Source organism: Malania oleifera, chromosome 2 (assembly GCF_029873635.1).
Source record: "Malania oleifera isolate guangnan ecotype guangnan chromosome 2, ASM2987363v1, whole genome shotgun sequence".
Taxonomy (NCBI): Eukaryota; Viridiplantae; Streptophyta; class Magnoliopsida; order Santalales; family Ximeniaceae; genus Malania; species Malania oleifera.
Window position 1 is genome coordinate 34,754,890 of NC_080418.1, and position 17,115 is coordinate 34,772,004.

The window sequence follows — 17,115 nt, forward strand, 5'->3', positions numbered from 1 at the left end:
AGATAAAGTGAAGGAAAATATTTTGTACAAGGAATAAAGAGAGAAGCGATATTTTGTACAAGATTGGTTTCGATATTTTGTACAAGAATGGTTCCAAATCATCTTATAATTCTGTTCGTAATAATGAAATTTTGATCCCATTCGCTCGTAGAGTAGGCATAGCTGAATCACGTAAATTTCTGTCTTATCTCTATTTATTTATTTTTCTGCATCTTTTATAACGGTTAAGAATTATAGGTTGCTCGAAGAATTTCCTAAATATTATATTTGGGAGTATAAATTTAAATTTAATTTTGAATAAATTTAGACAAAATTTAATATAATTTTATTTTATATTTTATTAAAATTTAATACAAGTTCAAACCCAAATTCTCCAAAACAAATGGTAATTTTTTTTTTTTTTTTGAATAAAAGAGCCACAAAGAGCTTTAATTGATGCTCTAATTGCCTCACCGAGAAGCACTGCAGTTGGTTGCGGAAAGCTTCAGGAACAATTAAAAATTTTGAAGAAAGCCTGGCCCATCGGAGACATAGAGTGAAAGCCCCACACGAGTAATAATTAAAAAAAAAAAAAAAAAAATGAAACCCTATCGGACACGAGATTGAATGCACTCAGGAGATTGAACAGAAGCTGCACATGAACAATCTTTTTAAAAAACCATAAATTCCATCGAAGAGAAGATTAGGTTCAAGAACAATAAAAAACTTTTCGAATTCTGTAAAATCAGATCAAGGCCCCACACTCCATGACAAATCAAACTCCCTTTGTCCATTGAACCCTCTAATCGCAGATCTGTCCAATCGTCCACGGCACCACGATCTCCTTCCAATCGCCGATGGTACCCCACAAATTGGGTCCCAAACGAAACCTGCAGATGCGTTGGGAGAGAGGTGGGAGAGGGAGAAAGGAACACACGGACAGTGGCGGAAGCGGATCCAGAAATTATAGTTAGGGCAAATTATATAAATAAAAATTTAGATTGGTTTGGAACTTGAAATATGTTAATTTATTTTTTGAAGAATTTTATTATTAAGAAAGTGAAAAAAATAAAAACTAAAAAAAGTTATCATATCAAACATTAATTTTATTTTACACATCATTAACATTTAATTTTCCTTATACTATCATATTAAAATAAATTTATACTTTTAAAATGATTTAATATAAAGAGAAAATAAAGTAAAAAGTTAGTTTCCTTCTTATTTTTCTTTTCCCAAGAAAAAAAATCCTTGAGCCAAATAGGCACTTTATATATTTATATTTAAAATAGTTTTCATTGAATTTTAACTTAATTATTTACACTATTAACATGAAAAAATAATTTTTTTTTACGGGTACAGGCCAAAGGACATATAAAGGGAGACCTTGGTGCGAGCACTGCCGCAAGTCAATCCATTCAAAAGATACTTGCTGGGAAATATATGAAAAATCTGCAGATTGGAAGCCGAGACAAAATCAAAAAAATTGTGGCTATTAAACTACTATTGAGAATCCAGCTGATAAATCACAAGGTGAAAAACATTAACAATACCACTCCAAGTGGCGCATTTAGTCCAGAGCAGTTAGAACAACTCTATAAAATGTTCTCTACCATTCAAGCACTTGGTCAGTCTTCCACTAGTTCTTTAGTCCACCGAGGTAACTTTTTGACAGTCTTGAATGCAATATTTCATTACAAATCACCATGGATAATTTACTCGGGTGCTTCTGATTATATGACTAATTCTTATCAACTGTTTTCATCCTATTCACCATATGCTGGAAATTTGAAAGTTAAAATTACAGATGGATCACTCTCATCTGTTGCGGGCAAAGGAAGTATTCAAATATCTGATTCTATAATTCTTAAATCTGTCCTACATGTCCCTAAGTTGTCTTGCAATTTGTTATCCATTAGCCAGTTGACAAAAGATTCCAATTGTTCTGCTAAATTTGTTCCCTCTCATTGTGTTTTCCAAGACCTATCATCAGGAAAGACGATTGACAGTGCTAAGGCATGTGAATGACTTTACTACTTTGAGGAGACAAACACGAGTGAACAATGTAAAACTGCAATTTGTGATTCTGTATTTATTTCTAGAGATAGTGAGATTTTGTTATGGCATTTTAGGATGGATCATCCAAATTTTTAATATTTAATACGTTTATTTCCTTCAATTTGTTCAAATAAAACGTCTTCTAATTTTTAATGTGAGATTTGTGAATTTGCAAGACACCAACGTAATTCCTTTCCAAAATCCACATAAAAACCATCCCGCCCGTTTACTATGATTCACTGTGATTTATAAGGGCCCTCACGCTCCCTTAATCACACTCATACGAAATTGTTTGTTATTTTTATTGATGATCATACTTATATTTGTTGGATTTACTTGTTGAAAGATAAAATTGAAGTCCGTTCTATTTTCGTCAGTTTTCACTCCATGATTCAAACACAATTCCAAACTCACATTTAAATTTTACGTACTGATAATGGTTCAAGATATTTCAATGATATCTTAAGACATTATCTTTAAGAAAATGAAATTGTTCATCAAAGTTCCTGTGTGGATACCCCTCAACAAAATGGGGTTGATGAATGTAAAAATAGGCATATTCTTGAAATAGCTCGGGCATTGATGTTAACTACAATTATGAAAAATATTTTTGGGGCGATGCCATTTTGATAGCTACACATCTCATTAATAGAATGCCTAGTCGGGTTCTTTCTTTTGCTACTCCTCTCTAGAAATTCCAAGAATGTTTTCCCAATTCTTGAATCCACTCCAATCTCTCTTTGAAAATCTTTGGATGTACTGCATTTGTTCATGTTCATGCTCACAATCGGGATAAATTAGAACCTCGAGCCATTAAGTGCGTCTTTATTGGTTACTCTCCTACTCAAAAAGGCTACAAATGTTATGATCCTGTAACAAAAAAAAAATTGTTTGTTAGCCTTGATGTCACGTTCTTTGAAACCATTTCTTATTTCCAAAAGTCCTCTCTTTAGGGGGATAAGTGGAGTGAAGATCGATTCTTTGATTTCTCTACTAATGAATTTGTGCCATCTACTGAGTCTCCTATTGCATCATTTCCTGACTTGTCATATGCAAATGATCACTTAAACTCAAGGGGTGATGCAGAAAAGCAAACTAATAAGGAAATACTTATTTGCTCAAGAAAGCCAAAAATAAAGTACAAGGAGAATCTCATACTTGAGGCGCTAAGAGAGTTGGAACCGATGATAGCTCTGAGCAACCATGAGTCCACGACCAATCCTGGTCAGGTAACAGATAGCCATGAGCTTCCTTCTAATAAGTCTGCACCTGATGACATAAATTTACCCAGTGTAGTCAGATAACAAACTAGGTCATGTACTTTATATCTCTGGTCAAGATACATGTCTTATAAAACTCTGTCAACAGGATATTGTGTTTTTACCTCTAACCTTGACAGGATGAAAATTCCAAAGAATATTCAGGAAGCTCTGGAAATTCTTGAATGGAGGGAAGCTGTCATGGAGAAAATATAGGCCTTGGAAAAAAATGGAACTTGGGATGTTATGAATTTGCCGAGAGAAAAGAAGCCAGTAGGTTGTAAATGGGTCTTCACAGTGAAATATAGAGTTGATGGGACAGTTGAACGGTATAAAGCCCGACTTGTTGCAAAAGGGTTTACACAGACCTATGTCATTGACTATACGGAGACATTTGCACCAGTGGCAAAATTGAATACAGTTCGGGTTCTCCTGTCCTTGGTAACCAACTTGGATTGGCCACTGCAACAACTCCACATTAAGCATGCATTTCTAAATGGTGAGTTAGAAGATGAAGTCTATATGACGATACTTCCAGGTTTCAGTTAGAGAGGTGAAGAAAACAGGGTATGTAAACTCAAGAAGTCTAGAGCATGGTTCGATAGATTTGCGAAGGTGATAAAAAACCAAGGATATTGACAAGGGCAATCAGATCATACTATGTTTTTTCATTAGTCTAAAAGTGGTAAGAAAACAATTTTGATTGTGTATGTTGATGATATAATCCTAACTAGAGATGATATAGTGGAGATGGAAAGATTTAAGAAAGTCCTAGTTGTAGAGTTTGAAGTTAAAGACCTGGGACAAATGCGATACTTCTTAGGAATGGAAGTTTCCATATAAAAAAAGGGGATCAGTGTCTCTCAGCGAAAGTATATCCTTCATCTCCTAACCAAAACTGGCATGCTTGGATGCAAACCTAGTGAAACCCCTATTGAAGCAGTAAAAAGGGTCGAAGACTGCGGAATACTAGTTGAAAAGGAGAGGTATCGGAGATTGGTTGGTAAAATAATCTACCTATCACATACCAAACCTGACATTGCATTTGTGGTAAGTACGGTAAGCCAACACATGCATTCACTGAAAAAGACTCACCTAGATGCTATGTACAAGATCCTTAGGTACCTCAAGGGCTCTCTGAGCAAAGGACTCTTCTTCAAAAAATGTGAAAGTAAGGAAGTAAAAATTTTCACAGATGCAAATTGGACAGGATCAATGGAAGATAGAAGGTCTACCACCGGATATTGCACTTTTGTATGGAGAGATTTGGTAACTTGGAGGAGCAAAAAACAAAATGTATTGGCTCGAAGTAGTATTGAAGCTGAATTCAGGGCAGTTGCACAAGGGATATGTGAAGGATTGTGGTTACAAAAACTCTCGGAAGAATTACAAATTCCGGTGAAATTCCCTATCAAACTTTATTGTGACAACAGAGCGGCCATCAGTATCTCCTTTAATCCAATTTAACATGACAAGACTAAGCATGTAGAAGTGGACTGACATTTTATCAACAAGAAGGTTGAAGAAGGAAACATCTGTATGACTTATGTACCTACCAGGGAACAAACTGTAAGACATATTTACTAAAGGGTTAGCGCGATAGAGCTTTGATGATTTCATTTACAAGTTGGATATGATTAACATCTATGATCCAACTTAAGGGGGAGTGTAGAAATCCCAAGTATCTCCTAGAATCTTGAAGTAATTTAGGGAAGTATATATTTTATATTGAGAGAAATTTTGTTAGGAAATTGTTTCTGTATATAGGTCTTCCGCTTGTATTATAAATATTGTACATTCGTTTGTACAAATTTGTCAAAGAAATACAAAAATTCATTTTGTCTGCAGTCTCTTATGTTGGGAGTCATTAAGTGAATTGACTCTGTTTAGAGCCCCAAACAAACACCCTCTTACACTTTTAACATTATTGTTTTAAATATATATTTAAAATAAAAATAAATTAAATTGGATTGACCCATCTGCAAACCTGGTTTTGAATAATTTGGACTAGGTTGGTTGTATTTTTGATTTTCTAGCTTCATGTGGATTGGACAAGTGGCCAATTCTAATTGAACTAGGTCGAACCAGGCAGTTTGGTTCAATTTCTAAAACTATACTTTTAAGATGCGCCACTTATAGGCACCTGCTTTACACGTAGATTAATTTTTTTCAGTCGATTAAAGACTCACATTTAGCATGAACTATACAAATGAAAAGTAACTTGTCCCTCATCTCATGCTTAGCCTTGCTCTTTCTAAAATTTTAGTTCTAGACATCCAATAAACAATAATAACTAAACATGCACACAAAGAAAATAAGCATAACTTAATTGACAATATATGAAATATGCGGAAGAAATTAAAATTAATGAACAATGTTTAACTATTAATACATTATCCTGTGATTGGGCATTACATCATTAAAAAGGTGTGTTAATGTGCATCTAGGAAATCCAAAAAAAAATGAGCTTAAGTTTTTATAATTCTTTAAAAAAATTTAAAAAACATAAAATAAAAAATATTTTTCAGAACTAAATGAGCCCTTAGAATTGCTTGAATCTATATTTTGCAAAAATGATTTTGCCACTTTGTAGAACCATGATTTACTTACGCGACATCTTGACTAAAATTTTAAGGTTGGGGGGGGGGGGGGATAATAGAAATACCAACTTCGTTAAATTAAAAAGGCTACGAGATTTTATTTGTGTGAGATTAAACTAAAAGACTTAGAAAGGTAGTACATTTTTCTAAATCGAGAAAGCAAGTTACAAAATCACGACTAACAATTGTGTTAAACTCAAAAATATCCCAAAAAACACAAGCTACATATAAAGTAAAAAGTCTTCATGATGATGAAGCAGCCAAGAAACTTCTGTTGATGGCAGAGGGGCAACCGATCTTCAATCTTGATTTGGGAGCTTATGATAACCTTCAACTTCTTCTTCTGTTGATATCGAGTGAAAGTTACTTAATTGTTGTGCACAAGCTGTGCAGTTATATATAGTATTACAAATAGTTGCTCAACCATTGCTCACGTGTTAAAAAATTAACTCTTTAATTTAAAGAATTATTCATGACCTTGGACATACCAGATTAAAGATTTCAATAAGATTTAAATAATACAAAGAAATTAACCTTCTTGGTAATTACACCTATAGATCTTCTGTACATTCACTTTCAGCTGTAGCAGCTTTCTAATTAAGGAATTGATGGAACGATGTGAAAAAGTAGCTTTAGAGATTGATAAAGCGCTGAAACAAATATTATACTTTTCTATCCCTAGATTCTTTAAAGAATTTGCTTCAGGCTTTAAAGGCCATCAAAAAATAGTTTTTGAATATGGGAAAATCAGAAAACCTTAGTACAGGTTATCAAAAATTGAAAAATAAGATCAAAAGCCAAACAACATTGAAGAGAGACTTCACATAGTCTCTAAAGCGATTATTAGAGAGTTGCATAAGCCCTCGTCTTACATTTAGCTCATGGGGGGTCTTTTAGGAGCTAAAGAAAGTTTAATCAGACAACTAACTCACGATCTAGAAGGCGATTAATGTTTGATAGCAAACTGAAAATATAGCAAAAGATTTGCTGAGAGGAGCTCTTGATCTGCAATAGTCTTCAATCATGATTGAGAAGTCACAAAAGGCATCAAGTTGGGTTGAACAAAGAGTGAAGAGTAAATTTAAATCAATATAGATACCTACATGAATTTTTTAAGTACAAATATTATGACCACAATATTTATTTAGCTCATATTATATAATTTACTCTTCGATCTTTGTTCAACCCATCCGGACCCTCATTCATATAAATGCATTTATAAATACAAACAAGGAGGGTATAGAAAAAGCCCTCCCATGTTAATTCAAACCCACGGTAGCATGTATCCTTCAGCAAGCACCGAAGTTACAAGTCCTTGAATGTCAAACCCCAACTAAATTGCTCAAAATTTTTGTTGGGCAGTACTTAGATAAGAGCTCATGACTTGAGGGCTCAGCCATGCCAAGATACAGTTAGCATTCAAGTCAAATGGATCATCCCAGCACAGTTTGAGTCTCGTGTATCAATTCCTCCTCATTTTCATTATTTCTCCTCCTTTGGGTTCTTGGATCCGCCCACCATTGCCATTCTTTGCAAATGCCAGAACTATGTGATTTCTTATAGATTTGGGTATGGAGAGGCAAAGCAAAGGAGGCTGCATTTACGTGATTACTGATTAGAATAGAATTGGTGGATGTAATAATGACGTGAGACACAACTTGCTTGCATTCAGCAGTTGTTGCCCTAGAATTTGGATAATAGCAGGAAATTCTATAATGGAGAAAATGGCTGCTATGAACATGAAGTTTGGCCTTCATCATAGCCTGTACAACACACCAGAATCTAGAAGGAATTAAATAGTAAATAAATTCTATAATGGAGAAAATGGCTCCTATATATGAACATGAAGTTTGGCCTTCATCATAGCCTGTACAACACACCAGAATCTAGAAGGAATTAAATAGTAAATAAATTCTATAATGGAGAAAATGGCTGCTATGAACATGAAGTTTGGCCTTCATCATAGCCTGTACAGCACACCAGAATCTAGAAGGAATTAAATAGTAAATGAGAGGAACTGAAGCAGATGAAGCGTTGCGATTCAAACTTTGGAGGAAGTAGGGAGAGGGGAGGGGAAGAGTCACATGACAAGGGGTATTTTGGGAATCATAATTTTGTCACATTAGAAGTAGTTAAATTTAGTCATTTAATATGCATTATAATTGCATATTATTTAGGTATCCTTTATTTTTTTGAAAATAATAATATAATTACTATTTCTTTGATAGCAAAAGAAGCTTTCATTAATAGGAAAAGAATTTACACGGCGAGAATGAGACATCTCCCAAAAAAGTCCTGGAACAATCTAGAAAAAACAACTAAAAAATACCAAAATTAAAAGATCAAGATGGCAAATAGGTTCCCAATCTATACGTAACTCGTGGAAGCTAATTCCTCTGAAAAATCTCAATCCAGCACCCACAGTGGAGCCAAACATTGAACTTTAGCCCAAATCATCGCTTAATTTAATTTCTTCCCATTGAATATCCTTGCATCATGCTCCGACCATAATTCCCATAGAACTCCAAGTACTCCAACTTCCATACGACTGCTTTATGTTGGAAATAATTTAAATTTTATTTCATTTGAGTATAATGAAACTTCAGGGACTTAACAAAGAAATATAATACCTAGATGGAATTTTACAAAGAATAAATTATAGTAAGAAGATTGCAGGTTGAAACACAAAAACTTTACTTTTCTAGAACCAAATTCACCGCCTTCAATAATGTAGTAGGTATTTGACATCCAGTCTCCAAGATTTGACAACCTATGCTACTAGTGAGTTACACACCAAACTAAAAGTTTAAGAATTAAATCCAATCTAGACACAAGTTAATATTTTGTCTAAATAAAAGAAAGAGAAAGGAAAGAGGATGATAGTATTAGAAGAAGTGTTGGAAGGTCAAGTGTATATCGATACCTGTGAGTTAAGCCTTTTTATAGGCATTGCAGGAGGGTGCTAGAGGTGGAGGTGGATTGAATTCAATGTCTTAAATAATAAAAAATTAAAAATTAAACCTTGTAAATAATTTAGTAAAAAAAACTAGCTATTGTTGCAAATTGAAATTAGTAATAGCTAGCTATTTTTTAGAAATAAAATCAAAAACTGTTGGCCATTAGTGTAATTGAAGACAAAACAATCAATTAGTTGATGCTGTAAAGAACAAAAGACAACTCTCAGGCTTTAATTTTGAAAAGCAGCTAAGGCAGGAACTTCATGACCATAAAACTGAAGAGTTAATGGTGGAAAAATTGAAGCAATAACTATACAAATTTACACTCGAAATCTGTTTTTTTTTTTTTTTTTTTTTTAAAGCAGAAAATAAACATGACTGTTTAGTATAAAAGCCTTTTTATATTAGCTGAAAAAGAAATAGATTTTAAGAAAAATAAGTTTTGTAATAAAATAAGAGTCAAGGTCCACATAGGAGAGAACTTCTTTTGACAACCAAAATAGGACTGGAGCTTCCATTCAACTTAAGGCACACTTGCATATCCAAGAATCCGTCATGTGATTTAAATAGGAACAAATGAACAAATAATATATATATATATATATATATATATATATATTAAAAATAGCTTATGTCAAACAAAGAAGAGTGTAGTAGTCATGATGTCTTTTGGATTTAAATCAAAACTACGTATTGAATGATAGAATCTTCGGTTTGAACCCGAATTCCTTTTATCACAAACAATTTTACAAACATACACTCAACTACTGGATTGGGCTTATGTACTTAGACTGACACATTTTCTCGGTCGTGCACCCTACTTGGATAATTTGTGAATTATTTAGAGACTTCCCCAAGGTCTTATAGAAGGCGACCCCACCTTCATATTCATATATGAAGAGATAAAGATAGCACTCTCACCAGCCACTCAAAGGACTTGTTTTTACCCTTTGAACCTTGATCCTAGGATTTCCTTTCTCATAGGTTGGGTTGCTATTACAAGTGACTCATTTAATTAACTCAAGTCCGATTCCCCTTGATGTATTTTCTACTAGCTGCCTAGCTAGTCCTTTTGTTAAAGGGTACTTAACTAGGCTATCCCTTGATCTACATAGTTTAAAGACATTATCTAAACATTATTCCCTCTCTTAATAGTTGTCTCATAAATTTATGTCTCAGACTTATATGTCTACTTTTCTCATTATACACCTTATTATTTGCTTGAGCTAGATTTTTAAGCCAATAAACTTCATCACTACGGTCTCTTAGACAATAAATTCAAACTCCATTTTAGATTTTGCCTTGCAAGTTTGTTTGTAGATCTCGAGGAGATTGCTCCACCCCTAACATATAAACATATCCACTAGTGGAGTTAGATCAAAACTATCTGATATCTAGTTTGCATTAGAAAAACATTCAAGTATCACTATATAACCAGTATACTACAAACTATAGTCCAATGTTCCTTTAAGCATCTAAAAGTTTTGGACATTGCAGTCCAATGATCCTTACTAGGATTTTGGGTGTGTCTACTCAATATTTATGAATTGTATAAGCAATATCAAGTCAAGTTCAATTCTTCAAATAATTCAAACTACCAATGGCTCTAGCATACTCCTTTTGTGACATACTTTTTAATTTTATTTTTCTTTAAGTGGTTGCTAGAGTCAAATGGTGTTCCTAGAGGCTTACTATTTAAGTAGCCATTTCTTTTTTTTTTTTGAGTAGATTTTCAATATATTGGGACTAAGAAAGGGCAAGTTCTTTTTTAGTTTTTAGGATTTTAATACTTAGGATTACATTAGTCTCAACCAAATCCTTCATATAAAAAAGATGATGAAAAAATTTTAGTACCTTTTATTATATTTCGGTTAGTCCCCATTATAAGCATATCGTTCACATTCAAAAGTTATTGATGCTATTCACATCATGCACATAAGACTTAATAACCAAAAAAAATAATAGAATGCACTATTTATAGCATAACTAATAATATACACAATCAAGGGTTTTAAGACCTATTTTCTTTCTTTTAACTTCATAAACTATCATCTTAGCTAAACACCTCTACACTTTGAAAAACTTTAGGTTGGGTGCATAGCCTCTCCATAACTCATATATGGAGTTTTGTTGGTTCTTTTATTTGGAACACAATTAAAGATATGACATGCAGATAAAATCACTTCCCCCTTTGTCTTTTAAGTGTCATATTTTGCCTTTTCAGTAACATCAAAGCTCACGTGTATAAGATGTTGCCATATTATGGATTATATCATTATTATCACAAAACTTGTCAAAGAGAAAGCAGTTATATTCACCTCATTTATCAATTCTTAACCTTTTAATCTTCTTATGTGTGCTTACTTGATTTTTAACTCCAATTTTGTATTTTACAAAAATAATCTAAAGCTTCATTCTTAGATTTCAAAAGATATAACTTAGAAAAAATCTTGAATAATAAACTACTAACATAATATAATGTTTTTTACTGCCTCTTGTCATATTATTTTTAAAATATTCTAAATCACGATAGAGACTTAATAATTTTGTTTGCAAAAGCTTTTTTTTTTTTTTCATAAATTTTGATTTTGCACAAATTTTACATTTCTAAAAAACTCCTATAGAAAGTTTTGGAATTAATCCGGAACTTTCCGATCTTTTCAAACAATTAATATTAATGTGACCTAGCCTACCATGTTATAGATTAGAAGATTCAACCATATAAACTGAATTAAAGGTGCTTGCATTCTTACTCAGAATAGATAAAATATTGAGTACAAATAGACCATTACTAGAGTACTTGTGATATCCCGTGGAAGAAAGGCTTAAAAATGATTTGATGTTACTACCTATATCAACAAGGTGCACATTTATTTTTGAGAGCCTCCCCATAAGAACTCCATGGTTAAACGTGTTTGACTTGGAGTAATCTTGGGATGGGTGATCTTTTGGGAAGTTTTCTTAGGAAGTGTGTGAGTGAAGACAAAACACACTGAAAAGGATACGTGTTGGTCTGTGGGACCAATCATTAGTCTGATAAGATCCGCCCCCTTATTGTTTGGCCCAAGTGGAGGAGGAGAGACGTAGTGCTCTTTTGTATACCTAGGTTGGGGCGTTACAAAATGGTATCAGAGTCATTACCCAGCCGAGAGTGTGATGAGATTCACATCGCCTAGGTTTGAAAATGTGGGTTCGCAATGAGGACGTGGGGCCAATCATTAGTTCGATAAGGCCCTCCCCCTTGTTGTTTGGTCCAGGTGGGGGAGGAGAGACGCAGTACTCCCTGACAGACCCAAGTTGGGGCGTTACAAAATGATATCAAAGTCATTACCTAGTCGAAAGTGTGATGAGATTCACATCGCTTGAGTTTAGAAATGTGGGTTTGCAACGGGGACGTTGCGTTCTATAAGTAGGAGAGAATATGATACCCTGTGGGAGAAAGACTTAAAAAGGATTTGATGTTACTACCCATATCAACAAGGTGCACATTTCTTTTTAGGAGCCTTCTCATAAGAACTCCATGGTTAAGTGTGCTTGATTTGGAGTAATCTTGAGATGGGTGACCTTCTTGGAAGTTTTCTCAAGAAGTGTGTGAGTGAGGAAAAAACACACTAAAAATGATACATGTTGGTCTGTGGGGCTAGTCATTAGTCTAATAAGGACCGCCCCCTTGTTGTCTATTCCAGGTGGAGGAGGAGAGACGTAGTGCTCCCTGGCAGACTAAGGTTGGGGCGTTACAGTACTACCCTTTTCCCACAAAATCCTATTTCAAGTAAAGACTAACTTATCTGATTCAAATGTTAGTTTGATCCCTACTTTATTAACTAGAGATCCAAACACTAGGTTGCTTATGATATTAGGGATATGATAAGCATCATTGTTGTATTAATTGTATTTGCACAACGAAATATCAATGTAACAATCAATGAAAATCAAATATAGAACACAACCATGCAGTATATATGAAAGAAAAAATTCACAACACAAGGAATTACATGGTTCGGCAATGCCTACATTCACAATAGCAATTGGCAAAGTACTTTACTATCTTGGTGTCAAAAGACACTTAGACTAATCTTCTTATAATACAAATACACCTAGAACAGTGTAAATATAAAGTTCTAGGAGGGTTTCCCTCTAAAACCCAATCAAACTAACATCCACTTATTCAAAAGTTGAAATCCCGAGCGTATTTGTAAGGATACGACCTGAGAAATGTGAATTAAACAAATAAGAAAAGGGGAAGGAATTTAGAAAGGTGAAAATAGTAGGGCTCGTCGACGAGGCTTTTTCTCTCATCGACAAAGTCTCTTCTGTGGCTCATCGGTGAGGTGCAAAGGATCGTTGACGAGTGAATACCGAGAGATTTCGAGAATTTTGGAATCTTAGGCTCGTTGACGAGGCCAACTCCGTCGTTGACGAACGCCCTTCTTTTGCTTGTCGACAAGCGCTCCACTTCGTCGACGAGTCTGGCCGGGTCAACTAAATTATAAATATTTATTTCATTGCTTCATGGTTAAGAAACTCAAAACTCTCTCTCTCTAGAATCGGCGAGCTCTCTCTCTCTCTCTCTCTCTCTCTCTCTCTCTCTCTCTCTCTCTCTTCGATCCTCTATTGTTCATCACCCGAATCCACGATCCGATGTTACTACACGGATCAGGGGAAAAACTTCTACGATTATAGTAGATTGGATCTTCGTTTTGAGGATTTTCGGGTTTTATCCCGAAATCAAGGTAAGGGTCTAAGTTCGTTTTTGGTTCGGTAGATCTGTAGTAAATAGGATTGTATTGAGGTTTTGTTCTTTGATTTTTAGGTTTTGAGAACTTGGTTCGCTGTTTTGGAGCCGTATAGTTCATGTTTCGGAGTTCGGGGAAATAGGTAAAGGGATTTGTTTACATAAGTCATTTTAGAAAAATAAACTGTTAAAAAGTTAGCTTATGTTTATATGCACATATTGATTGCTTATTTGCAAAGTTTCACCGAGTAAAAATGCCGATTTTACGATTTTGGTGAAAATGAGGGTTTTGACGTATGATTTCCAAATTTTTCAAAACTTTGTTATTTGCATTAAACTTAATGTAGGAGATTCTTGAACCCCTTGTTTCCCATTTAAATGTTGTTTTTCGAGTTATGTACTATATATAGTGGATTTTTTATCAAATGAGTGTGGCAGATGATATGAAATGGAATATACTAAACTGTTATACATGTACATGAACTATGGGAACTGAAGTTCAATTTTGCTATCTGAAAATGTGAAAAACAGGTGCTGGTTATATACCAAGCTTTATATGTAAAAAGGGTTAAATCGAGAGTGTGTGTGTGCCAGTTTATACCACCGTATAAATGAATGAGTTTGTGAAAATACTGGAACTGTACAAGTGATTTGTGAATTTGAAACAAGTTAATTCATTTTATTACAAATTGTACATATGATATTGGGACCGCAACTTGTTACTATGAGAGCCTTAAAAAGGTCAGCGTTATATGAAACCTTAAAAAGCTCAAGCGCGATTCCATTGCTATATTCTGGATACAGTACAACCACACATCTGATTTTCAATGTGGGTATCAAGATAGTCGGCTGGGTAGGAGTGGCCATTAGTGGATTAATGGACTAGGTGGAATCAGTCGGACTATAGTAAATCACACAACCCGCGCCACGGGGTAGTGATGACATTAGTTATGAAGTTTCTAAGCTGAACGGTGTTCTAAATATGCATATACATGATTTAAAAACTAAAATGGGTAAACTCACAGGTTTGAGTACCGGGTGAAGGGATTGTACAATGTATGAGCCTGTATCCTACCCTAACCTCGGGAACTCTCGCTTGCAATGATGCTTAATTATCTATTGTAGGAAATATATAAATATCTCCTATATTACAGTATTGAGAATATGCTATATATGTAACTGCTTTCTACTGGTTTGAATATGTATTGTCACACATTGATGTAATATCTTCCACCTTACTGAGAAGTGTCTCACCCCTACATACAACCTTTGTTTCAAGTCCTGCAGGACGTCGGTCCTAGTTGCTAGAGGGACTTGGAGTGTCGTATTGTGTAGAGATTTCGTAAGTGTTTTGCATATGTAATAGATTTAGTTTAGAATGTCTTTTTGGGGAATTGTAAGAACAGGTTATGTTTTATGCACGATCGTATGTATGTGAGGACACAATTAGAAACTCCAGTATGTCTTTTAGATTTCCATATGGATGTTTATGTTTTCCATAGTGCATGAGATTATAGATTAGTATGAAACACCCGTATGTCCTTATTCAGGGCGGGTTGTATATGTATGTTTATCAGAGACAGGTGTAGTAGCACTCCGAGGCCGTATAAAGGGCCGGGCTGTTACAGTGTCTGTCGATGGTTTTAGTCAAACGGTTGATGGAAAGATACCGAGAGCAACCTCCTTTGAATGTTCAGACAAACCATCGATAACAAAAAAAAAACAGTCAACAATTTCTTCCAAGTAAGCCCCCAGCACACTGATTACAACATGTTTTCTCCTTGCGCATGCCATCCACTCAATTATATGAGCCATATATCATAACGATATCCACCTTAGCGAATATAAGCACCTTAGAAGAAACCGAAAACATAGCCCACTGCTTCACCTTGACCTTGGGACGTTAAGTTGGGACCGTCTCCCTTCTAGCAACTGGAGACATGAAGCAAGTTCAAGCAATGCTTAAACTTTTTAGTGGTAACCAACTTTGTCAAGATATCTGCTGCGTTCTCAGATGTGTGAACTTTCTCAAGTACAAGTTCACCTGAAGAAATCGATTTCGGGAACCTGTGAAACCTTACATCAATGTGTTTGGTTCTAGCATGATATACTTGATTCTTTGCCAAGTAAATGACACTTTGACTGTTACAACGCAGCACAACTCCACCTTACTGTATATCCAACTCCTTGACGAAACTAGTAAGCTATAAAGCTTCCTTATATCAATGTGTTTGGTTCTAACATGATATATTAGATTCTTCGCTAAATAAATGACATTCTGACTGTTACAATGCAGTACAACTCCACCTTATTGTATACCCTGCTCCTTGACTAAACCAGTACGCCGTAATGCTTCCTTTTGTAGCTCAGTAACTGCCATATATTTAGACTCAATTATAGACAATGCCACTAGAGATTGTACCATGGACCTCCAAAAAATAGGTCCTCCCACAAGGGTGAAAATATAACCTGTTGTAAACCTTATGTCATCCATATCCCCCTGTACAATCAACATCAACAAATCCCACAACTGATAGACTATCCTGTTGCTTGCCGAACATAATACCATAGTTAGAAGTACCCCGTAAATATCTGAAAATCCATTTGACAGCTTCCCAATGCTATCTACCCGGATTAGAGAGAAACTTACTCACCACACTTACTGCATATGCCAAGTATGGTCTTGTACACACCATGGAATATATTAAACTCCCCACAACACTAGCATAGGGGACCTTTGACATGTCTCGAATTTCATCATCCATCCTTGGGCATTCAGTGGTAGACAATTTAAAGTGATTTTCTAGAGATGTACATATTGGTTTCGCATCAACCATACTGAACCTTTCCAACACCTTCTCCATATAACCACCATGAGATAACCACAACCTCCTTACAAATCTGTCCTAGTGAATCTCCACCCCAAGTTTCATTTTGGCAGCACCAAGATCCCTAGTGTCAAAGTCTTTATGCAACAGAATATTTAACTGATTTACCTCAATTATGTCCTTTATAGCTATTAGCATGTCATCGAAATACAACAATAAGAAAATATGAGAACCGTCATCAAGCTTCTTCACATACATGCAACAATCATACTCACACCTTCTGTAGCTTATCCGAATCATATAGGAATTAAACTGTTTCTACCATTGCCATAGAGACTGTTTCGGCCCATAAAAAGACTTCTTCAATTTGCAAACTAAATGCTCTTGTCTGGGTTGACCGAATCCCTCTGGTTGTACCATATAGATCTTCTCCTCCAAGTCATCATGGAGAAATACTATTTTCACATCCATTTGTTCCAAATGTAGGTCATAATGACCCACTAATCCCAACACTACCCTGATGGAAGTGTTTCAGACCACAAGTGAGAAGATTTCAGCATAATCTACTCCATTCTTTTATGAGTACCACGTGCCTTGAATTTCTCTTATTCCTTTTTTGAATTTGCTTCATTCTTCCTATATACCCATTTGCAGTCTATCTCCCTCTTCCTATCAGGAAGCTTCACCAAATCCGAAGTC

At 34.9% G+C, this 17,115-nt stretch overlaps 1 protein-coding gene across 8 annotated transcripts in view; it reads left to right on the forward strand.

Annotated features, from left to right (window-relative positions):
• LOC131149287 (protein SOSEKI 3) overlaps positions 1 to 17,115 on the forward strand; it is a 32,609-nt gene that overhangs the window by 5,809 nt on the left and 9,685 nt on the right. For 2 of the 8 annotated variants that reach the window (XM_058099622.1, XM_058099623.1), the window contains exon 6: positions 1,342 to 2,080. The exons of the other annotated variants lie outside the window; for them this stretch is intronic. In XM_058099622.1, coding sequence (XP_057955605.1) covers positions 1,342 to 1,357 — 16 coding nt within the window. In that variant the 3' untranslated portion in view covers positions 1,358 to 2,080. Of the gene's footprint in view, positions 1 to 1,341; positions 2,081 to 17,115 lie in introns of those variants that run through there. 8 annotated transcript variants of the gene reach the window in all.